Source organism: Micropterus salmoides, unplaced genomic scaffold (assembly GCF_014851395.1).
Source record: "Micropterus salmoides isolate LMB-PRFRI ecotype aquatic unplaced genomic scaffold, ASM1485139v1 Ms_hic_scaffold_5, whole genome shotgun sequence".
NCBI lineage: Eukaryota > Metazoa > Chordata > Actinopteri > Centrarchiformes > Centrarchidae > Micropterus > Micropterus salmoides.
The window spans coordinates 6,559,310-6,583,887 of NW_024044237.1; the positions used below are offsets into that span (position 1 = coordinate 6,559,310).

The following is a 24,578-nucleotide window of genomic DNA, read 5'->3' on the forward strand; positions in this document are numbered from 1 at the left end:
TCAAACCGCCTGGCTATGAGCCATCTCCAAAATCGCAGGAAAAAGTGGGGGGGACAAAACATAGATTTTGAAAGGTGCGGGGGACATGTCCCCCTCATGTATAATGGCTCCTATACGCGTCTGAATATACCCCTTGGAAAAGGAGAATCAAAAAAGAAATGATGAAGAAATGGCAGGACAGGTGGGATGTGGATAAAAGTGGAAGGAAATATTACGGCCTGCAAAAATCCATTAATGCTCAGGTTGTGAAGAGAAGTAACAGAAGAGAGGAGAGTGTTTTAACCAGGCTAAGTTTTGATCACACAGGGTTCAATAAAATATTGTTTTTAATGCGCAAAAGTCAATCAGATGAATGTTTGGAATGTAGGTCCAGGGAAGATGTAGAGCATGTACTATAACATTGTAGGAAATACAGGGATGAGAGGATGAGGCTAAATAAAAAGATAAGTCAGGCAGGAAGGAAGTGGAACCGTGAAGGCCTATTAGGCACAAGAGGAGATGGAGTAAAGGATATACAGAAAGCAGTAGTACAATATCTGAAAAATATAGGGATATATAATAGGACATATTTTGTAGTTGTTTTGTTTGTTTTTTTTGACTTCTTTTCTACTTTTTTTTATGATATAAAGTAGTCCCAACGAAAATAGTTTACATACTCCAATACAGTAGGTGGCGGTATGCACCTTCAAAAGTCATGGTTGCAATCTGCCATAAAACAAAAAGAAGAAGAAGAAGAAGGAATAACAGAAGAAGAAAAAAACCATAGAAACGTTTAAACAAAGATGGCGTCCTACTCCACTTCAAACCTCTTCTGTTTATTTATCTTGTTTACTGCCGTCACGACAAAAGAAAATACTACAAGTTACAGCTTGAAAACTACTGTGTTGGGCGAGCAGAACGTCACATATAACGTTACTGACTATTTTACAACTACACAGACGACAGAGTTTGACTCCGCTGCAACACCGCTCCACAGCAGCGCAGAGAAGGCCGTTGAACCGAGCCTCCCCCCCGAGCCGCTGCCCGTCACCGGCCGCCTGCTCACCCCCGTCACCAGCGGTAAGCTAACGTTTCCCAAACAGTTGCTGAATAGATGTTGTGATTATGGGCTCAAATATGATGTGCAGTACAATGCTACGAAGAGTGTTGTCATCATTACGTTATGCAGAAGTATTTGTAATAAAACAAAATACCTGGGACACTTCCTCACAGATCAGTTGTCTGATGATGATGATGATGACATATATAGGCAAGAAAATGTTACAGGTGTTCAGACCATGTTCAGATAAGGCTTTTTAAAGCATATTCAAGATAAACTTTATTGTCCCCTAAGGGAAATTTGTCTCTGCATCAGTGCCGCATAAGGCTGCAGTAACAACAGTAACACATATGGACTTTACACTCACATACATATCAGACAGTCCGCACCAATCATTTACATTACATTGCACAAGTATCTGAAACACTACACCTGTCAGTAATTCATTACAAGGAAGTAGAGCCTGAAAGATATGAAACCTCTGAATAATAAAAATATGCAATTGCAGTTGAGCTCATAAAGCTGCAAACAAGAGAACAAATTCTAAAATTACAACCACCACATTTCTAAAATAATAAACAAAATTAAAATCAGGTAGTTAGAAAACACTAGCAAAGCGATCACCAATATTAAACTGTGCTTAAAAATAAATAAAGTGCTGGAAGTGCTTCAAGCCATCTTATTCAGAGCACATTATTTAGGAGCACTATGGAAGTAGGGATGAAGGACGGCTTATAGCAGTTACTTTTACATCTGATAGCTCTATAACGTTTTGCTGAACGTCATACGTCATATTCAGATTGCAGAATATGTGAAGGATCCTTCAAGATTTTCTGTGCCTGGGAGATCATTTTTTCAAAGATGGTCTGAAGGGAAGTGTAGTCTTTCTTTCCCAAAACCTTCATCGCAGCTTTTATTAGTCTTTCAATCTTTGTTTTGCACTGGATGGTAAGGGTGCCAAACCAGGATGCCATTCCATATCTGATCAGATTCCAGATACACAGCGTTGTAAAATAAAGTCATGATTTTAGTACTCACACCAAAAACTAGGTGGTGCAGCTCAAGTGATCGTTTTGTAAGGCAAGAGTCAACACTTTCCAGACTATACTGAGAAATCTCATGTACAAATTGATCTGTCAACTGGATGGCTCTCACAAAAGCATTTTTAAGTTGCTGACGAATCCTAGTAATAGTGTTGTATGATACCTATTGAACCTGCGGAAGTATTGGTATAACTGTCTTTTATAAACATTGTCCATATTTTCTGTGCTTTTGTATTTTACGAGCTGTTGTGTGTCTATATTGTTGTATGTTTTTATAATGGACCCCAAGTCTGACAATAAAGTTGAGCTGAACTACATACAGTCTATGGTTTACGGTGTAATGTAATTCAATGAATATAATAATTCAATTATTTAACAGACTGGATGACATGTTGGTGTGAAAGGAGTTCAGCCAAGATAAAAATGAATAGTTTATTGCAGTTAATGTTACTAAGATTTCTGGAATTTCAGTGAACAAATCATACAATCCCCATGCTGTCTGATCAGCATCTTGATATGCCACACCTGTGAGGTGGATGTATTATCTCAGCAAAGGAGAAGTGCTCACTGACACAGAGTTTGACAGATTTGTGAACAATATTTGAGAGATATAGGCCTTTTGTGTACATAGAGAAAGTCTTAGATCTTTGAGTTCAGCTCATCATGAATGGGGGCGAAAACAAAAGTGTTCGGTTTATAATTTGTGGATTTAAAACCCTTATAAAGACACAAACCAAGCATTCATTTAAGTACTGCCACCTGCTGGTAGAAAGGAGTAACAACTTGGTCCATTGCGGTGGAAACATAGACTGTATATAAAATTATTTGCATTAATCTGTGCTAAGAGATTAAAACCAGGATTAAATCAAATAATTGATGAAGAACAATCTGAATTTATGCAGAAGAGGCACATAACAACAAGAGAAAGTTTTTGACTGCACAAATCAACTCCACCCAGCTGATGCGACACAAGCCTACGCTGTGATAGTAACCGAGTGCACCCACCTCGCTGTGAGTCACTGCCAGATTGTGACAGAGTTTTTGTGGATTTGTGGTGAGAATTCTGCCTGATCAGTGTTTTCGGTTAGTTTTGATTTTTTTTTTTTTCACCTGCTTGTCTCATTTAGTTCTGTGTCTGTAAGATGGTCTGACTGTATCAGCCGAGCAATAACGCTATAGTGAAATGTTTCATGAATTTTCATTAAATGACGACGTCAGTCTCGTGATAATGTCTTTTTTTCTCAAAATGTCAGAGAACACAGACATGTTGGAGAGATTCTGAATGTGCAGTAAGTTTGGAACATGAGCAGAAATCCTGCTGAAACACAGGAGCTGTTAAAGTCCAGGAGTTTCTAACTGAATTAAAATGAATTATCATTGAGGTGAAAAGATGAACATGCACATTTAAAGAGGTTAATTCCCCAAACAAAATACACAGAAGAGGAGGGAAAACTAAATCATGAGTGGTGACTCAGCAGGGATTTAATTAAATGAAAAAAGTTTATTAGTGGACCAAATCCATGACAACCCAGAGTTGAGACCAGGAGGCAGAGTCGCAGTCTAACACACTTCTCTGCCCTTCTATTTCAGCAGTTACCCACCCAAAACCCCATCGAAATTATTTAAATCAAAGGTAAACGGAAGAGGAGCTGTGCATAAAAACCTCATAAAAATTAAAACCACAAGAGCAATAGTGCAAACTAATAGGAGAGTTAAATGTGGACTCTTAAACATCAGATCTCTCTCTTCTAAAGGTGTACTAGTAAATGAACTAATATCAGATTATGATATTGATTTATTTTGTCTTACTGAAACCTGGCTGGGTGATGGAGAATATGTTAGCCTAAATGAATCCACCCCTCCCAGTCATATTAATACTCACATTCCTCGAGGCACAGGCCGAGGAGGTGGAGTTGCAGCTATCTTCGACTCTAGCCTACTAATCAGCTCTAAACCTAAACTAAATTATAACTCATTTGAAAGCCTTGTTCTTAGTCTTTTACACCCAAGTTGGAAATCACTGCAACCAATTCAAACAGGAAAATTCCAACCCCAGGTTTCTTTTCAGCACTGTAGCCAGGCTGACAGAGAGTCACAGCTCTATTGAGCCAAGTATTCCCATAGCTCTCAGTAGTTACGAGCTTCTTTAATGATAAAATTCTAACTATTAGAGACAAAATTCACCAAGACCTGCTCTCAACTGGCACCAACTTATCTCTTAACTCAGGAACCTTAGAAACAGCTGTAGAACCAGATATATGTTTAGACTGTTTTGCTTCCCTCAATCTTTACCAACTAACTTCAATCATTTCTTCATCTAAACCATCAACCTGCCTCTTAGACCCCATCCCGACTAGGTTGCTCAATCTCTATCAACAGGCTATGTACCACAGTACTTTAAAGTAGCTGTAATTAAACCTCTTCTGAAAAAGCCCAAACTTGATCTGGATGTTTTAGCCAACTATAGACCTATATCTAACCTTCCATTTCTCTCTAAGGTTCTGGAGAAAGCAGTTGCTAAACAGCTGTGTGACTTTCTACAAAGCAATAGTTTATTTGAGGATTTTCAGTCAGGATTTAGAGCTCATCATAGCACAGAGACAGCACTGGTGAAAATTACTAACGACCTCCTTATTGCATCAGACAAAGGATTTGTCTCTGTACTGGTTTAGGGGCGGCTGTGGCTCAGGGGGTAGAACGGGTTGCTTGTTAATCGGAAGGTCGGCTGTTCAATCCCCGGCTCCAGGCTGCATGTCGAAGTGTCCTTTGGCAAAATACTGAACCCTGAATTGCCCCTGGCCAGTGTTTGAATGTGTTAGTTTCTGTTTGATTGTTCTGCACTTAGGCTCAGTGTATGAATGTGACTGAATGGTGAATGCAGATGTAGTGTAAAAGCGCTTTGAGTGGTCGAAAAGACTAGAAAGGTGCTATACAAATACGGAGCATTTACACTTATTATCAGGAAATATTCCATAAGCTTTCATTGTTATGCAGATGATACTCAGTTATATCTATCGATCAAGCCAGATGAAACTCATCAGTTAGCTAAACTTCAAATGTGCCTTCAGGATGTTAAAACCTGGATGACCTGTAATTTTCTAATGTTAAACTCAGATAAAACTGAAGTTATTGTTCTGGGGCCTAAGCACCTCCGTGACGCATTATCTAAAGATATAGTTTCCCTTCATGGCATCGCCCTGGCCTCCAGCACCACTGTGAGGAATCTTGGAGTTATCTTTGATCAGGACATGTCGTTTAAGTCTCACATTAAGCAAATTTCAAGGACCGCCTTTTTTCACCTACGTAATATTGCGAAAATCAGGAACATCCTGTCTAAAAATGATGCAGAAAAACTAGTCCATGCATTTGTTACTTCTAGGCTGGATTACTGCACTTCCTTATTATCAGGCTGCTCAAAAAAGTCCATTAAGAAAAGAGAGAAAAGAAAAGATCGGCTGTGTCCGAAATCACCTACTACTTACTATATAGTGAGCTCGCCATTTTGTAGTGCTGTCCGAATGTATAATGATAATTATTATACCCTATATATATATTCTCAATGCATCCCAGAATGCATTTTGAAAAGTAGTGTACAACTGATGGTCACTAACCAAGCTGTATATACCATCATGCATTGCGCTGATAGAAAAAACTGATTGTCCGACGGCAATGACGTTATTAATGGCGCCGAAATAACAATCGGAGAAGTGTCCGAAAGTGTTTTAATAATGCGAGTGAGCTCACTATATGGTGCTCTATATACAACTCCCTACAAAGGGGGTAGGGAGTAGTGAATGAGTGGGGATTTCGGACACAGCCATCATATTTCTCCTGTCTTAGCTTCTCTGCATTGGCTTCCAGTAAAATCCAGAATAGAATTTAAAATCATTCTTCTTACCTACAAAGCTCTTAATGGTCAGGCACCATCTTATCTTAAAGAGCTCATAGTACCTTACTACCCCACCAGAGCACTGCGCTCCCAGAATGCAGGGTTACTTGTGGTTCCTAGAGTCTCCAAAAGTAGACTAGGAGCCAGAGCGTTCAGCTATCAAGCTCCTCTCCTGTGGAACCAGGTTCCAGTTTGGGTTCAGGAGGCAGACACCATCTCCACATTTAAGAGTAGGCTTAAGACTTTCCTCTTTGATAAAGCTTATAGTTAGGGCTGGCTCAGGTGAGTCCTGAACCATCCCTTAGTTATGCTGCTATAGGCCTAGACTGCCGGGGGATTTCCCATGATGCACTGAGCTCCTCTCTCCTCCTCTTTCTCTCCCTCTGTATGCAACCTCATTCCATTATTGCATGTTACTAACACAACTTCTCCCCTTTCTGGTAGTCTTGTGCTTTCTCGTCCCTCTCCTCTCTCCTCCTATCACTTCCTGCAAGTTTTCTGGCTCTGGAACTGTGGAGTCTGGATCTGTGGCTCTCACCCCCAACCGGTCGAGGCAGATGGCCACCCACCCTGAGCCATGGTTCACCTGCTCTTTTATGAAAAGCGCTCTGAGATAACTGTTGTTGTGATTTGGCGCTATATAAATAAAATTGAACTGAATATATAAACATGTAAACACATAACGGACATGTAACATATAAATGTGCTTTGTTGTGAGAATGTCCTTTTAATCTGAGCTTTGGTGTGTGTGCGTGTGTGTGTGTGTGTCAGTTGACAGGTTGTGTTCCTGTGACGAGCACAAGGATGTGTGTGACATCAACTGCTGCTGTGACAGAGAGTGTAGTGAGGAGGTGGCTCTGTTCACTGGCTGCTCAGTGGACACTGTCAGGCAAGTATGCCAGGCTTCCACAGAGACGCAACAAAAGGCTTGTGGTATTGTAGGTCACACTTGAGTGGTGTTGAAGAAGTAATACAGAAGTTAAAAACATCTCGTCATAACCCACTGTATACAGTATTTCATACATTTCAATACTAATGATTTGTAAGTAACCAGGAAAGTAGCAAAGTCAAGTTACTGTCAGTGAAACTCAACTCTTCCTGCTGACATTTCAAGTTAAAAGGCTTCTAGGGGGAGAGCGGGATTAAGCCCTTTGAGACAACTGAAAAACTTCTATTGTATAGGGAGTGCTGTTTCATTGATGGTAACTTAACACAAATCAAATAATTAGTGAAGGAGAAGTGAGTGTGACGTGATTCTTTTGTTGTAGTGCTAGAATTAGTGTTGTGGAAGTGTACGTTATGTTGAATTCATGGAGACTACAAGTAAACATAGAGGAAGTGTTGGATTTGTAAAGTTAAAATGAGATATCAGAAGACCTCTTCTTAAAATTTGATCTCTCTTCAGTTGTGGTAAAATAAGAGTCCGGCCACAGTTTTAGAATTTAGGGTGACTTCAATTCATATAAAAGTCATGAAATGAGATTTATTCACGAGTTTGTTCACGAGTTGTAAATTTGTAATATTCGTACGCTGAATTGTGAGGTTCAAACAACACCACCTGATTAACACCACACTACTGTTTAATCAAATGTTTCCATTGTATGTGAGTATGAATAGGATTCCTCCGTTCAGTGTATCTGGCAGGTTTACACATGGTATCCTTTGTTCTCTTTTGGTTGCAGTGGCAACAAGCAGCTGTGCAGCCGTGATGTAGCATCCTACTCTTTAGGGAGTGCAATAGATGGCTACTCAGAGCTACAGTCGTCTGTCCAGAAGGAGACTAATTATGACATCTTTTGCATTCAGTCACAGAACCGTGAGTCATTAATAGTTTTCATTTGGATTAGAAAGTACCTGAATACATACTGTGAATAATGAAAATATTATCTATTACTTAAGCCTTGCACCAGTGGGTCAGTTAGTAGATTTAAATGAACTAGTTATTTTTCTAATTACCAGAATAAAGTGTGCATAATATAGGTACTGTTATTTTATGAAAACTTCTTTGTAGACTGATATTGAGCACAGTGTGCAGCCATGTCACAGATGACTTTATGAAATGTCTTTCTCCATCTCAAGTCTGTCTCAACTATTTGTTCTGTCTAGGTGTTGATGGAGTATCTCATCCCTCACCCTCTCTTCCAACCGACAGCAACTTTGATTCACTCTTCAAACAATTTACCAGCTTTATTTTTGGCTCAGAGGTGAACAGTGGTCCGGTGTCCACTGCAGAGCTCCAGGCCTCGTCTGGATACCGGGTGAGTTTCCGTTTTGATGGAGTAACTGTTAATCTGCCTGTTTCTCTCAAACCTATTTGTAATTTTCATGGAATAACTGTTGATGGTTTATGCTTTCAGTATGGGGATGTGATGGGGACAGCAGGAGCCAGTGGACAGAGAGGGACGTTCTGGTTGCCAGCTCCTAGTTTCACTGCTGACTGTATGGACACAAGTCCTGCAGGTAACTACTACTCCCCATAATGTGGGGCTTTGTCACTTTTGCTGAAATGTGGCCACTGTGGCAATATTGTGAATTATGGGATAATGATGAATCCTAAAACATAGTGAAGGTAGCATAAATAGAGAAGATTGACAGTTACACAGTGATGTCTAGCAAAAATTAATTGCTAATTGCTCAAAAAATTGAGCAAGGGTGTATTTTATTTCTTATGAATTCAAATTTTTATTTGGAAGATGAAGAATGTGTCATTACATCTTTCAAAATTACATAGTATCTCTTTAATGCCTCAAGCTTTTAGGGGCAGCTGAGGCTCAGGGGGTAGAGCGGTCGTCCACTTATCAGAAGGTTGGTGGCATGTCGACGTGTCCTTGGGAAAACAATGAACCCCAAATTGCTCCCAAAGGCTGTGTCGTCGGTGTCTGAATATGTATGGCCGTCTCTCCCCTCTGCTGTCTGTCTGCGTCCTGGCCGTCTCTCCCCTCTGCTGTCTGTCTGCGTCCTGGCCGTCTCTCCCCTCTGCTGTCTGTCTGCGTCCTGGCCGTCTCTCCCCTCTGCTGTCTGTCTGCGTCCTGGCCGTCTCTGTGATTTTATCTCCTTTTTCCTGAAATCCGTGATCAGCTCCTTGGTTTTGCTGACGTTGAGCAGTAGGTTGTTCTCTGAGCACCACTCTGATGGCATCCTCTGTGGATCTGTTGGTTCTGAAAACAAACTTGTGAGGGTCAGTTACATAGGGTACACCTGTCAGAACGTTTTGGAAAGCTGAACATACATTGGTATAAAGATCACTCCAGCGATGGAAGCCGTCATGCCTACAAACTAGAATCCAGTGATTGATTCAGTGGTAAAATCTGTAACATGTGGGCAGCTGTACCATCATCTGTGACTGGAAGTTTCTTTACCTCTTTCAGACCATTCCACATTTTTTAACAGAATGAAGAAGCTCTACTCCAGACACGTATGGAATCACAATGTTGTTGCATTTGACCTTCTTTTCTTCATCCCCTGTAGTTTTGTTCTTCTTGGATCTTGTGGCTGTTTTCACAAAGGTCCATTTAGGGTATCCACAAACACAACATCCCAGTGTTTTTTAAACCCAAGAACACACTAAGACAGATGCTGGTCCACCCCAAAGACCGCACACCCAAACACAAGAAAAGCAATCTAGTGTATGCGGTCCAATGCAGTGAGGAATGCACAGACCTGTATATTGGGGAGACTAAACAACCACGACACAGAAGGGCCAACTCCTCAGGTCAAGACTCTGCAGTCTACTTACATCTGAAGGACAGAGGACACTCGTTTGAGGACCACCAGGTGCACATTTTAGACAGAGAAGATGGATGGTTTGAAAGAGGTGTCAAGGAAGCCATCTACACCAGGGTGGAGAAGCCGTCATTGAACAGGGGAGGGGGTCTACGCCACCACTTATCCCCCACTTACAATGCTGTCCTTTCATCACTTCCCAGGAAACTCAACAAACGTAACCTATTGGCCTCAGGTGAAGATACCAACGATGGTCGTTCAGTCTTGGCCACAGGTAGTCTCAACGACTGTAACGACTGTCGTCACAGCAACAAGGAACACTAACGAAAAAAGCTTAGGTTAAAAGCCCCTGACCTCCAGGGATAATACTGGGCTACTCAGCTACAGGCAGCCTCTTTCTAATTTGATCATAATTCACCTTTGCCATGGATAAGGATGGAGGAGGCCACAACCTCTAAAATACTTTAAAATCTACAGTATATCTATATTCAGCAAAACTATCCAGTCTGAAAAAACATATACTTAATCCTCTTGTATAAAATACATTTATAGTGCAGCATGAAGTGTTAAATGATCTAGGAGAAAATCCTCCTCTAACCCAATGTCACAATCGTAATATCTGTCAATGTGTTTTTTTATCATAATGTGCAGCCCCAGATCTGAACTGCTGTTTATTTTTATTTTGATGTTTGAGTGGTTGTGTCATTATTAAGTTGTGTCTGATCGTTTCTCTTTGATGAAGATGCTTAAAAGAGCTTTAAATCGGTGTCATTTTTCTGCGTGTTGTTGCTGTTTGTCTTCCCAGCGTTCCTAAAGGATCAGAGCAGTCGGTGTTCTCGGCGCGTGGTCCTGGAGCAGGACTGCAGCACTCTACTGGCCCTCAGCATAGACACCTACACGAACATTCAGCTATTTGCTGTGAGTTCTACATCAACTCTGCTGGTCCCTTAAAGAAAACGTCCACCCTCAAACCCTCACTCTCTTAGATATTATCAGTGAGTGATGTACAATGCGCACTCTAGGAGACAGGTACTGTGATTAAGGGAACACTCCACCAAAGTAAAGAGACACATGCAACTTTTGCAAGTTCTCTAACTTTATGGAAGTGTAATATTTTACCTAATTTACCTCTTGAGTTCACTTTTTGTCAGCCTTCCTTTCTGAATGCTTCTGCTATTTTCCTTCACCTGCTATAGAAGATTACTTTTTACCATAATTATAGCTGGAAAGAGTTTTTGGGTGGACTTTTCCTTTTACTTGTTTCTTTTTTTTTATTCTAAGAAAACAAAGTAAAATGTTTGTACATAAGTTGCGTAAGATAAATTAGCTACTGTGTTGGACATTCTCAAAATACAGTGAAACTCTACAAAAAGAAAATCAGTTGAAGTTAATTTAAAGACGTTAAATCTTTTCCACTCTACAGGGGAAGAATAAAGATGCAGCAGTAAGTATGTATACTTTTATCTATATACGCCACACTGCCAGTTATACTGGATGTCTTCACACTACTTGGCACTGTAGTTGTTGTTATTTGTTGTTATTTGTCAGCTTTAAAGTCCTAATCCTATAATGATCTCTCAGCTCCGTGTTGATGGTCTGAAACCCAGCTGTGTGTTATTGGGTGCTATAAAATAATCAAGGAGCTGCTTAAAAGTTTGTGTTTAAAATGTTCACATGGCACCACAGCCCTGCCTAACCAGGAAATTTAGCAAGACACTGACATTCCTTTTGCGCAAAGAATAGACATGAATAGACAGGCCTTAAAAACATGTCTCCTCTGGACTTGCCACATAGTGCATTAAGACAGAAAGCTGATGTGAAATGCTGCAATGCAAAGACAGCAAATGACATTTCTCTCACAATTTTCTGCTCAGTTCCCAAGAAGAATGAAGTAATCAGTTATTGCACACCACACTACACTTTTGCTTTACATTTCTGCAAACTACACTGGTAGTGTTTAGATCTGTTAAAGTGTTTTCCCACCTGTAATGGATTTCCATATGGTACAAAATTCCACCAGCAGAAACTTGAACCTTGATTGAGGGATGTAATCCACCACATTCAACATCCTGTCTGCTTTTATCTATGTCAAAAACATTGGTGTATTGCAGTGCAAACAACTAAGATTTTCTTTATTACCCTATATGCAGTTGCAGGAAAATGTATGTGAACCCTTTGAAATTACCTGGATTTCTGCATAAATCGGTCATAAAATGTTATCTGATGCTCCGTACTTGTATAGCGCCTTTCTAGTCTTTTCCACCACTCAAAGCGCTTTTACACTACATCTGCATTCACCAGGGTTGACCCTGCTCTACCTCCTGATCTTCATCTAATGCTTGATTTATACTTATATGTTGAATATGCCGAAAACGTTGCAAACCATTGCAAAACGTTTTGAGATTGAATTTGCCCAAGAGCAGTGCGTTTGACATCATGCGGCGACTTAACATGATGCTGGATAGGGTTGTTCCGATTGGCAATTGGTCACTTATCGACGATTGAAGGGATGATCATCGATTTTTTTCATGTGCCAATATTAAGGCGATTTTAACTAACTTACTATCAGACATAAAAACAGTCTCTAGAATCTGCACCACACTGCAGTGTTTCCCATTCATTGATTGATGTGTGGCGACACGACACGCCACAATGTCACACCACGCCACATACTATATACTATTTACTATGAGTAAAATCATAAGTCATTGTATAGATTCTCTCAGCACCTCTGCTTGCTCACTCGCTCCCCCTCCCTCCATCTCTTTTTCTCTCTTTCTCACTAACACATTGAAACGGAGCCGTGTGTTTATAGAAAAACTAACGCATTGAAATTAACTCTGAGAAGTTAGTCTATCTATTTTCTTAACACAACGCTGTCAGTGTCAGAGACGGATATGTTAACGTTACACCCGGGTTGTCAAGGTTGACACGGTGTACATAGCTGCCATCGATTGCACCCTGATTGCACCCTCCTCCCTGCCGCATGTGCGCGCCGCCTCAGTTACATGGTAATTCTGTGGGAAACACTGTACTGTGCATTTACAGATGTTTCTGGTGGTTTCTCTTAAAGCTAACAAGCCTATTTCTTCTAGAAATTCACTGACTTGCTGCAACGTAACGTCGCCCCCTGGCGATTAGATCCGCAATCGGTGATCTCAGGTAGCCATGATCAGACGATATGAAAATAGAGAAGATTGCCCAACCCTAATGCTGGACTTAACATAAGACATGCTGGTTAGAAATTGTGTCCAACTTTTGCCGGTGCTACAAACTGTACCATGTCACATGACATTAAAATCTCACGGGAGCAAGGCGATTGCAGTCCGATGGCCGCAGTTGCTTTTCTCCAGCTGCACAAAGTTGGAACCACCTTTTGCTTTTTAATATACTTTATTAAATTATTCAAACAGGGATATTTAACAATAATACAATCAAATAACCAACTTTTGCCTGATCGCGCCATTTTCAAATTCAAAGACAGTCATTGAGACAATCAAGTCAGCAAAAGTCAGCCGCAGTCGTTTCGACGCACTTAATACCAGAGGAGCGTAAGACTGACAGAAAAAGAAGGATCACAAATCAGCAGTGAAAAATGTTAAACAGGGTTAATAGATTCATGATCTCGATAGCTTTCCTGTTTTTAAGAGTATAGGATTGTTCTGATGTACTGTTTCAAAAAATGGCAAAGGAAGGCTTATGATTGGAGAACTTTGATTTATTGTCTTCATAGAAATACCTTGGAGAGATAATAGTGACGCAACATTTTAAAAGACACTTCCTTAACCTTATTTAAAATTAGATATTTGGAAGGTAAGCCCCTAATTTTCTTCCAGTCCAGGTCTAAAGTATGTTTATTCCAACAATGAACAACATTTGGAACCGAGACTTTATTGTTGAGACATGTAGTTACATTTTTGGGGCGGTAGGCTACCTGGCTATGTGTAGGCTACACCGTAGATTCGACAAAGAAGTATACAAGTCACAACAATAGACAAACACAGTCTGCTTAAACTAATAATCATATGACAATTATATGTTTTCATGTTTTTATTGAACACACCATGTAAACATTCACAGTGCAGGGTGGAAAAAGTATGTGAACCCTTGGATTTATAACTGATTGACTCGCCTTTGGCAGCAGTAACCTCAACCAAACGTTTCCTGTAGCTGCGGATCAGACCTGAACAACGGCCTCTGTACAAAACTGTTTCAGTTCAGCAATATTCTTGGGATGTGTGGTGTGAATTGCTATCTTGAGGTCATGCCACAGCATCTCAATCGGGTAGAGGTCAGGACAGACTGGGCCATTCCAGAAGGCGCATTTTCTTCTGCTGAAGCCATTCTGTTGAGGTGCAGCAATGTCTTATTTGGACAGCAGTGGCTTCTTCCATGGTGTCCTCCCATAATCTCCATTCTTGTTGAGTGCTTTAAGTATCATAAAGTCGTCAACAGAGATGTTTGCATGTTCTAGAGATTTCTGTAAGCCTTCAGCTGACACTCTAGGATTCTTCTTAACCTCATTGAGCATTCTGCACTATGCTTGTGCAACCATCTTTGCATGATGGCCATACCTAGGGAGAGTAACAGAGCTGAACTTTCTCCATTTATAAATAATTTGTCTTATCGTGGCCTGATGAACATCAAGGCTTTTAGAGATACTTTTGCAACTGCTCAGGTAAAATCTAGGATAGTTACATGCACGCTATGTGGCAATATGCACCTGTCCAAAAGTTAGATATGAAGACCTGTCAACGGGCTAAGGTACCCCATCTCAGTTTCCCCCTCACTGTGCGTGCTGGGGGACCTAACTGACATTAGTACAGAGGTTGACACATCATACATGCTTCTCACTGCCCTGTGCATCGCCAAGAAAACTATCCTCATGAACTGGAAGGCCAAAAAGAATTGAAGTATTATCTAATATTAGGGCTGCAAAAGTTCTGAAACCGAGAACGAAACCGTGGTAAAAAAGGCCACGGTCTCGTGCCGTGGTTCCAAGAGACAGAACCGCGGCACACCCACTCCCTGAACTGTTAAGCTCCCATTAAGACAGTGTAACTGTGGCGGCGGCCAGTGGGGGGATGGGGGCGGTAGCAGTGTAGATGTATTTGTATTGACAGTAGGTTATTGTAAGTAACTTCCCACCTTATTTTAGTGTTTATTTGCTACTTGAATCTGCTTCTCTTCTCCCCACACTCGCATAAACACACACACCTAGCCTGCACCTCTGGTCTCTAACGGCAAACACGCTGGCTTGCTCCACCTCTTTCAGAATCAGCTTTATTGCCAGGTATGTGTACACATAAGAGTAATTTGACTCTGGATTGTACATTGCTCACAATGTGCTTACTCATACAAAAATACAAAATCACAATAATAAAAATAAAATCAGACAGACTTCAGTGTAGACAACACAAATATACACACTATGAACAAAAACAATATAGACATATTGACAAATAGAGCAGTGAGCAGAGTGCAAAGGATGCAGGAGTATGTACATGTCGGAGGTGGATGTGATATACAGGTACATATACATGCATACATGTACACAGTGCAATGAAGCATAGTGCAAAGGATGCAGGAATGAATAAGTATTAGTAAGTAAGTGAAGTATTTTGTGCAGGAGTTATGACTCGAGGTAGGTGGATTAGGTATACAGTTTATACAATATGACAATATAACAATGAACAGCACTGAAATAGAGAATGGTGAATAAATAATAAATGTTAGCCAGTAAACAGGTGGCTGATTAGAGACAGAGTTTCTGGGTTATTGCACAGGAATTGTTCCTGACACCGTGAGTCAGAAATCAGATGTTCATCAGAGTGATGGCTTGTGGGAAAAAACTATCTCTCTCTTCCTGTGTGTGTCTCAGCTGACTTTCTCCATCAGCAGTACGTTTCATAAAGTAGCCGTGTTTAATAAACTCACCCGTGATTCAGTTTTTAAGTGCGCTGCATGTGGATCAATTTGGGGGTGGCGACCTCCTGGCCTTTTTTCCGGGGGGTCCGCGCTGTCCCTCCGGGCCGGTCCGCCTTGCCTTGGTGGGGGTTGTAGCCCCCCTGGTGTGGGGCCATGGGCTTCCACTCATTAGCATGTCCCGTTGTCTCCTCTGCTCGCGGGGGCCCTGTCATCCCTGGTTCTCCCGCGGTCTTGCTCCCTGGCTGCGGAGACTACCTGGTGTGGCTCGCTGCCGTTCCCCATGGTGCCCTGGCTGCTGGCTGTCTTACCTGCCTGCCGCTGGGGTACCCACGTTCCCTGACAGGCTTTTATACACACACACACACATTTACATTTACATATTTTGCTTTCCTGTTTTTTTCTTTTCTTTCTTTCAAACTTAAAATTGGTGTGTGTTTCTTATAAGGCAGGGCAGCTCTTACCAACACCTCCAATTTCGTTTCATTGATTGGACTCCAGGTTGGCTGACTTCTGACTCCAGTTAGCTTTTAGAGAGGTCATTAGCCTAGAGGATCACATACTTTCCACCCTGCGCTGTGATGTGTTCAATAAAAACATATAATTGTTTGTGTGGTATTAGTTTAAGCAGACTGTTTGTCTATTGTTGTGACTTAGATGAAGAAATCCAGGTAATTCCAAAGTGTTCACATACTTTTTCCTGCGACTATATAATAACATATCTTTAAAATGGACACCAATGGCTGTAATGCTGGTTAGACACACTGAAACAATACAGATGCTGTGTCTCAACTCAGTTAGTACACTTCCATGTACTTGCAGTGCCGTGTATTACACATGTAACTTCTGCGGCCGAGTCTGCCTCTCACAGATTGGACTATACAGCCACAGCAGACGCTGTGCTACAACCTAACACCCAACCACAAGAAATCTATGGTCTTCCGAGACTGCAATGCCAACAATAGGTTAATTAGCACTAAACACAAAGCACATCTGAGGGCGATAGGAATGTCATTAGTTTAGCAGGAATTTGGTCATAAATCAAAGTACTGGACATATTCCATATATATCCTGTGGGTGGCGCTAGATAAAAAGTCAGGTGATTACCAAAGTTATTAATGGTACCAAATGTCATGGCAGTCCATCCAATAGTAGAGATGTGAAACATGTTGACTAATGTGGGTGTTTCTGATGTTGCTGGAGGTTGTTCCTGTGGAAGTGGACTCAGTTGTCCTGCAGTCTGTAGATGGGACTCAGACTGAGCTACAGATAAGTGGTGGAGAAAACCTCACCCCTATTCTCCTGAACCAGGTCCTCTGTGCTAATGTGGTGTTGAAGGTGAGTCAACCAGCCTCCCACATGTGTTCTGAAGTACTTCAATTAAAATATGCCGACTTTTTCTGGTGACACATTACAAGTGTGTAGTATTTGCCCTGAAGTACTGTGTTCTTGTCAAACAAAAATGGAGATTATATCACACACAGTACATGGAAAGTACTGTATATTGACATTGCAGATATAGAATGAAAACTCTTATAATAACATAAAAATGTGTTATTGTCTGCTGGACCAATTAGACATTTTTGTCTCTTTAGGTTGTCTTTGTGATTAAGTACAACCCAGCTGGGGAGATAGTGAATGTGACGGTGTCTCTGGTGCTTGGCTTTGTTCGTGAAGCTGCGCTGCCCCTGGAACAGGAGTTTCAGATCACATTTGTCCAGGTAGTGTCTCAACAAGACATTTTGAATTTATCATGGAGTCATGGCTTTTTTCTACACGAGGAAATCTGGGACACCCCTGTCCCAGTACTTTTGTCCGAGGCTTTTTTTTATGGGGTGGGCTTTCTTAAGGGAAATCTTAATGCTAAAACATACAATTTTTGACAACAGTTCTTCTAACCGTTTGTGTTTGGCCTTTTCCTCTTTCAATATGATAATGCACAAAGCCAGCTCCATAAAGACATTGTTTTCCCAGCCCTGACCTCGACCCTATCCAACACCTAAGGGACGAAGGAGAATGTGTCCAACATCAGTGTCTGGCTACATTGCTCCAGAAGGCTATATGTTTGCCTGATTCTCTACTTTTTTTAAAAGCTGCAAAATTATTCTGTAGATGTACACTAATGAACCTTTCACTCATTATTAAGGTTAAGTCCAAGGTACATTTATTTGTCATTCTACGACACAAGGCTGCACAATGAATGAAAGTTGTACCCCCCCTTCATGTTACACACAACCTTTATGACTCTTGTTAATGTATGCAAACAGTAAATGTAATGTTATTGAAACGTCTTCTTTTTTTAGACGTGAGTAATGTACTTTGTCTCATGTCCAATTGGCAGGAGGACGGGGAGGTGGCTGTCCAATACAGTGGAAATCCAGGTTATGTGTTTGGACGACCTCTTGTGTCTGGAACAAAAAGAGCAGAATATCCTTTACCTGCCTAAACGCTGGCTTTCCCCCACCCTGGTTTAATGATGTCCCTGGACAGTAGTAGTATGGGGTTAGGGGTACTTTGACCGTGTTTGATGGTCTGATGTGTCACAAAGCCCAGGATATGTCCTTAACTGTTGTCTTCACTGGGATTGCTAGAAGCACAGGCCCCAGAGACACACTGTCTCTTCTCCACAGTGCTGAGGACCAAGACTGTTTGCAGGGACCACATAGGCGCTCCCCTGTCCAGTTTGGTCTGGACTCTGTGGGTGGCTGCACATTAAGGCAGGACATCTTCACACCCAACCAATCTGGTCACTGTGGTAGAGGTACAGTGTTTCCCTCTGTCTTTATACATGTGTGACTGTCTCTCCCTGCAGACTGGAGGATGCTGTCAACTGCTCCCTGGTCTTTCAGGTGCTTCTCGATGTTCTGAGAGGACCAAACTATCCCCAGTATGTGGCTTCCTTTGGAAACTCCCCGTTAGACTATCCACTGGACTGGGTGCCAATCAAGAACAACTTCAGTCCCCAGGTGAGCACAGTATGAAATACAAGAGTTTCAGGTCTTGAAAGTGCTCTAGTCAAATCCTGAATCTGATTGGAGAAGTTTAAGCCATGTCGGAGGAAGTCCAGTACATATTTAATGTCCACAATAAAATATCTTTCAGCATTTTAGTGACATTTTATTTGTGACAGTTTGTGAGACAAAAGGAGGTTTCTTCTTTTCTACATTGCCTTTTTCCCCCAAGTTTTTGTTTGGATATTATTTCTTCATCTATTTATTTTATGCACTCCCTTTTTTCATTACTGGAGGTGGTCACTCAGTGTGTGGTTTCCATTCCACAAACACTTAGTGTGGTGACTTGAATGAAATAAATGTTAATTCATCTGTACACATTTTCACATTTAGAACATGCTTTAGTTGTGAGCCAACAGTCCAGCAGTATGTTTGATTTGCAGGATGCACAGAGTTGCAGCATCCCATTGTCACTTCACTTAGATATTGAATGGACTACATATGGATCTTTGGTGAACCCCCAACCTCAGATTGTGAGCATCAAAGAAGTAATCCAAACCAACACCAGCAGTTTGGTAAGACTCACTTTTCTATAAATACTGACAGGACACTAAGAACAATTAAAAGATACCTTGCAGTGTGATCGTGTCTGCTGCCTGTTTCCCCCACAGGCCCTGTTACCTGGAGGCAGCAGCATCCTGTCAATCAGGAGCTCAGTGACCTTCATACCAATTTCTGCTGCCGCTCTTCCTGGTTACAGAGCCACGCCCACCATCAACGCCCAGCTACCCTTTGACTTTTTCTTCCCTTTTGTCTGAACAGTCCGTGCAGTAACATTTACCATGCACACTGGCACGTGGCATTTATGACAACAAGCACTGTTTTTTACCTTTTAACTGTGTATTTTGTGAATAATGTATGTAGGATTTTTTAAAGATTATTTATAAAAAATTTTAATAAACAAAATCACTTTACTTAAATCTCTTTTTCTTACACAACATACAGTACTTTTAAATGTCACTAAGCAGATGCAAATTTAGTTTTATGTACAAGTCATCAGACTGGGGAATGTTTCAAATATTTACCAATATTTACCATTTCACTGGTTTCCATCACTACGATGACTGGAAACCTGGATATGGATCTACTGATACACATATTGGAAAAAAAGGCTTTCTCTCCAGTAACAGTAAGTCAGAATACTAAAATAAGGTCTAAAATAAAAGATCATCTTGGAATGTATATTTGAAAATTAAAAGAAAGGTACACAGTATCAATGAGAGTGAACAGTAGCTCCACAACAGTTAGCATGATGAGTTAGAAGTCTATGTCGTGCTTCTTCAGGAGGGCCTGAAGCCTCTGGTTCTCTTGTTCCTAGGATAGACAGACATAGAGAAGAGTCAGTCATTCACAGCTTCCACACCTCACTGTCAGTTCAACTGTGTTGGCCCAAATGGATTTCTGTCTTAGTTAGGATGATGTACTAGAATAATAGAAATACTTGTGTCCAGATCCCCCAAGGTTTTGTGCAGGGAACATGCATCATGCACAACCTACTTCTTGGGGTCACAGCATTCACTTTGGTGAGTACAGTGTCATCATGACTGAAATTGCCAGAACTACAAAAATAAAACCTGAGTTGTGATAAACTGTTAAGGAGTTAGTATTTAGTGTAAAGCCGTCGTCAGGAATCACCAGTTTATCACTACGCTCCTGCAGCTCTGTGACTCTTTGAACGAGGTGGTCATAGCTCTCCTTCAACTTGTGGATCTTTTGGTGTGCACGTGTCTTCACAGACACCAGGATACCTGCAACACATTCAAACACAGTCATCTCCCATTGGCTTCTAGTACCCTTCTCTGTTTGAGAAGCACATTTTCACTGCAAATGTGAGCAAAGCCTTAAAAATTCAATCAAGTAAATTTATATCATAAAAACTACCACACTAGGTCTGAGGCGGCCGGTGGAAGGAGTCCTATATATTCACTTTATCAGTCCATGGTCTTAAAATAGTAACCACCATCATCATCATCAACCCATCTGTATCCATAGAGACAATTCTAGAAGTAGTACAAAATATACTGTATTTTACAGAAGAGCTATTGAGTCACAAATTATCACTTAAAGCGAGGGTAGGGAATTCATTAAAAGGTCCAATTGCATTTGAGTCTGAGAAAATGAGCCTTCTTCTTACTTGATTTATCACCTCTGTAAACACTTTCCTAATGAGACAACCACGGCAACCTGTCAGTCAGGATTGAGGCAACTGAGTACTGCCAGTGTTTTTGTCTCTTTGGCCCTTACACAGTGAACTCAAAGCTTTAAAATGACATCACAGTGACTACGCCCACTTCTTTTATACAGTTTATGGGTCACACCGCCCACACTTGTTGCTCGCTCACCCCTCTGTTGCATTTTTAAAAGTATGCTGCGAGAGATGGTTTAAGCATTATTTAAAGGTCACTGCAAATAAAGTCTTGGCCCCGACACAAACCACATACTTTTCATTCAAAATGACGAATTTCACTGACGGGCGATGAGTTGCAGCTAAATCATGTTATTTTGTCCACACCTTCGAGATGCTTTTAGGCATAAGTGTTACTGACCGTTGATAATCCTGGCCACCCTCCAGAGTCGCAGCAGGATCAGGAGACCCACCGCATCAAAGGCGTCCTCATGGAAGATGTAGACAATGTCCAACACAAAGGAAAGTACCACCACCAAACCATCAAATATCTCAAACTTGTGCTGAAAGAACTCCAGGCGGTAAGCAAAGAGCTTACCAGCCAGCTCCACCATGAAGAATGTGAGAACAGCCAAACTCAGATAGTGAAACACCTGCAAAAAGTAAATGATATTATATAAAACATCTTGATAATAATGATTTACTTATCATATGTGTCTCACCTCAGGAACAATGTGGCCATGTTCCAACTGGATAACGGACAGATCTATAAGCAGCTCCGCCAGAACAAAGATGGCATCCAGGATTACTAAACACACCACCAACACCTGGAAGCAAAGTCAGACAATCAGCTGACAGTGCCTCTGTTTATGCAGCAACTGTTCAAAATCATTTAAGCAATGCACCAATGTTACACATCAGTGTGTTTCCTGTCATTCTACCGCATGTTTTAAAGTAGAATATAGCCTTTAGTGTCTCCAGAGGGAGCTGTGTGAGGTCTGATTAATGTAATGTCTCCTGAGTCAGCGTGGGTTGGGGCTGAAGACTACAAGTTTGAAACTGAAACAGGTTTGTTGGTTTGGCATCAGACAAAAAGTGAGCTCATCAGACCTCTGTAGCCTGACTGAGATAAGCAGCTCAAGGTTACATTAGCCACTACTACCATAGCACACCTGAGTCAGACCAAACTGCAGGCAGTTGTGTTGCATTGTGGGTAATGTAAGCACAAGGTTTTGACAAGGGAAAAGAATGTCCGTCGTGTGTCTGATATATGTGGAATTTTCAAACAAGCAAAAAAAGCCAACGTTTGCTGGTTCCAGCTTGTCATGTTCAAACAGTGTTTTCTATCAGAACAGTGAATAATGGTCAGACAACAACAAGCAATCTGTTGTCACCTTGGAATGATGGGTATTTTTCCTATCTGCTTTTCAGTGGCATCAAAGTAGAAAAACCATGACACTTGCTTTCAAAATGATGGATCAATGATGTTGATCTACCAACAGATGCATTGAAAAGACCAGAGTGGCATACCTGGAACCGATCGGACTTGTAGAGCCTTTGCAGTGAATCCCTGAAGGTCAGTGTTGTTGGAAACTGGCCTGTGGCCGGACTCAGCTCCTCGCTGGCCACATGCAGCTCTTCCTCTTCCAACTGGACTGCATGCTCATCACCCACAGTGGTGAAATACTTAAGGTACCGAGCCATGACAGCGGGCTCTACAAAAGGAGTGGTCCCACCACGGCTCACCTCAGAGGGAAAAATTAAAGTGTGCATTTCAATTTAGTGACATGTCAGCAGCAGTACAGCAAGCTTACATAGCTGTCTCTATACAACTTCAAAAACTGCAACTTACAAAAGGTTTTTATGCTGCTTTAGGAAACAAAATAACAAAATGATGCATCTCTTTTAGGAAACCACATTAAAGTGTTGCTCCAAACATATTTTGGACATGGTGTTGGATAGTAATTATAGAGTTTATGTTAGCAAGATAATTAGCATGAAACATACCTGTTTGCTATGAAATATCAAGCCTGTAGGAGCTGCTGTGGCTGTAGTATTTGAAAATGTGCACTAATGTAGGTCAGTGAAGCTGTTTCTACTGTCTTCCACCCTCAGCTATGTAACATGTTTAAATGTCACCATGTAGGCAGATCTCCCCATACTGTTAGACAATCTGAGTGTACTTCTCCTTTTTTCACAACATAGTATTAGGAAAGCAAAACATCTCAGTCTTCAGCAGGAAGCTGTAAGCAACCCCCCCAGACACACACACAATCCAAAAGCTACTGGCTGAGGAAAAAAGTCACGAGATTATTGACAGTTCAGATGGAAGACATCCATCGAGTATTCTAATAACCCCCCTTGTAAAGCGGTCAAACTGCCACCACATCCCCCCTCTACACAGCTGCATGACACCGGGACATGGGGAGTGTAGAACTCTGTAACTATAGGATGAACTGGACTGGAATCAGCACTGCGTGTCCTGCTGACAGATACAGAAAAAGCCATTCAACTTTCATATACCAGCTAAAAGCACAGGTTGACTTTCGCAAATCACCTTTCAGTCAAATGGTTTTACAATTATCACACCATATTTAACATTTTTATTTTATATTCCTCCATCAAGATGTGGCAGAAATCACAGGAGAATCGACTTGGAGGATGAATTAGAATTTAAAGTAACAACAGCCGATTTAAAGTGAAATATAAATGAGCTGTAGCACTCATAAAAATGAAGACTTGTATGAGCTTGGTCTTCACTGGTGGATAACCTGTCCCTGTGTGTCGGCCAGCAGACTGAAACTCGTGATAAAAACATCCGTCTGATTCGGTTTTGCCAACCAAGCGTTTTTGCTGACAGTAACGTTACACAGTCTGGGTTTCGGGAGACGCAAAGATTCAGCCGTGAGCACTGAGGGTTTTACCAAGATACGATCGAGTAACAGTTCTATCGGATTAATTGTCTTACCTTTTTGTTCTCCGCTTTTCCCCTGAAGACTGTTAATGCACTGAGAGGAAAACACTTTGCCAAGTTAACTTCAAAAACTCCGCCTCCGCCTCAAACCAGCCCCGTTCTGTCCTGTCCACAGACAGCGCCCTGACAAGCACGACAAACAGTTTGGAGGTTTTATGTTGACGCGCTTGGCTGTAAAATTACACTTCGTAAACTTTCATTTCATTCATGATGCTCTTGTATGTGGGCGACACTGCTTATAATACAACACGCTACTTAACCTTTCCAGCACTGTCAAATCCACTAAAAGCCTCCTTACTTATAAATGCTCTGCTGATAAATGATATACATGCAGAATAAAAGTGTTGCGTCTGACATATTTCCCCTGCAACTAGGGGCGGTAAAGTTAGTGGTCCGGACCACACCATAGACCAGGGGTCGGCAACCTTTCCTGTGATGAGTGTCAATATACAAAGAGAGAGGGGGTTGTTGCCAATTCTGTGGTCTGGTCGCTGCTACAGGGACCTCTGGCTGCTACCACAGTCTCTGAGGGAAGGCCCCTCCCTGTTCCTTGTCACAGAAATTGTGACATTAGAAAAATGTCACTTTCAAGTTTTTATACAGTGTATGGTTCCAAAGTAGGCCTAAAGTGACCTTAGATGATTTAAATGATCTCAACTGGCAGATGATACATTTTTTTGTCTAGTAGAGAGGAATGAATCGAAGCAATTAGATTTGTTGAGGAATTTTCTGCTATTTCAGGGTTAAGAATGAACTTGAACAAATCTGTTTCTTAGGCTACGACTTAAGGAATGTGAACTATCAGAAGTTAATGGTATGCAGTGAAGAACCCAGTTACATACCTGCGTG

General features: G+C 41.3%; 2 protein-coding genes across 7 annotated transcripts; one reads left to right on the forward strand and one right to left on the reverse strand.

Annotated features, from left to right (window-relative positions):
• The first annotated feature begins 759 nt into the window (after positions 1 to 759).
• LOC119888835 (tectonic-1-like) lies at positions 760 to 19,544 on the forward strand. Of its 4 annotated transcripts, none has more exons than XR_005441957.1 (14): positions 760 to 1,059; positions 6,743 to 6,860; positions 7,654 to 7,787; positions 8,078 to 8,229; positions 8,329 to 8,431; positions 10,500 to 10,612; positions 11,118 to 11,138; positions 16,823 to 16,957; positions 17,215 to 17,340; positions 17,961 to 18,046; positions 18,199 to 18,380; positions 18,469 to 18,585; positions 18,998 to 19,145; positions 19,242 to 19,383. XR_005441957.1 is itself a non-coding variant. In XM_038699591.1 (14 exons), exons 1-14 carry the CDS (start codon positions 783 to 785, stop codon positions 19,386 to 19,388), a joined length of 1,836 nt encoding a protein of 611 aa, XP_038555519.1. In that variant the 5' UTR covers positions 760 to 782; the 3' UTR covers positions 19,389 to 19,544. The 4 variants fall into 4 exon arrangements, 2 of the variants coding, with proteins under 2 accessions (XP_038555519.1, XP_038555520.1); XR_005441958.1 differs by having other exon boundaries at positions 19,014 to 19,145; XM_038699591.1 differs by having other exon boundaries at positions 18,199 to 18,336; positions 18,432 to 18,585; positions 19,014 to 19,145; positions 19,242 to 19,544.
• Positions 19,545 to 19,637: 93 nt separating this feature from the next.
• hvcn1 (hydrogen voltage-gated channel 1) lies at positions 19,638 to 23,894 on the reverse strand. Of its 3 annotated transcripts, none has more exons than XM_038699594.1 (6): positions 23,724 to 23,894; positions 22,286 to 22,501; positions 21,478 to 21,582; positions 21,177 to 21,408; positions 20,266 to 20,378; positions 19,638 to 19,944 (listed from the first exon to the last, which is right to left on the reverse strand). In XM_038699594.1, the coding sequence occupies exons 2-6, from the start codon at positions 22,457 to 22,459 to the stop codon at positions 19,888 to 19,890; spliced, it is 681 nt and encodes a 226-aa protein (XP_038555522.1). In that variant the 5' UTR covers positions 22,460 to 22,501; positions 23,724 to 23,894; the 3' UTR covers positions 19,638 to 19,887. The 3 variants fall into 3 exon arrangements, with proteins under 3 accessions (XP_038555522.1, XP_038555523.1, XP_038555521.1); XM_038699595.1 differs by lacking the exon at positions 23,724 to 23,894 and adding an exon at positions 22,763 to 23,702; XM_038699593.1 differs by lacking the exon at positions 23,724 to 23,894 and having other exon boundaries at positions 22,286 to 23,702.
• Positions 23,895 to 24,578: the final 684 nt, after the last annotated feature.

Coding starts and splice junctions, on each gene's coding strand:
- LOC119888835 (XM_038699591.1), top strand. CDS start 783: ATGGCGTCCTACTCCACTTCAAACCTCTTCTGTTTATTTATCTTGTTT. Junction 16,958..17,214: donor GTGCTAATGTGGTGTTGAAG/GTGAGTCAACCA, acceptor TTGTCTCTTTAG/GTTGTCTTTGTGATTAAGTA. Junction 18,337..18,431: donor GTGGGTGGCTGCACATTAAG/GCAGGACATCTT, acceptor CTCTCCCTGCAG/ACTGGAGGATGCTGTCAACT.
- hvcn1 (XM_038699593.1), bottom strand. CDS start 22,528: ATGCACACTTTAATTTTTCCCTCTGAGGTGAGCCGTGGTGGGACCACT. Junction 21,583..22,285: donor ACAAGTCCGATCGGTTCCAG/GTATGCCACTCT, acceptor CTTTGCTTCCAG/GTGTTGGTGGTGTGTTTAGT. Junction 20,379..21,176: donor GGTGGCCAGGATTATCAACG/GTCAGTAACACT, acceptor AATGTGTTGCAG/GTATCCTGGTGTCTGTGAAG.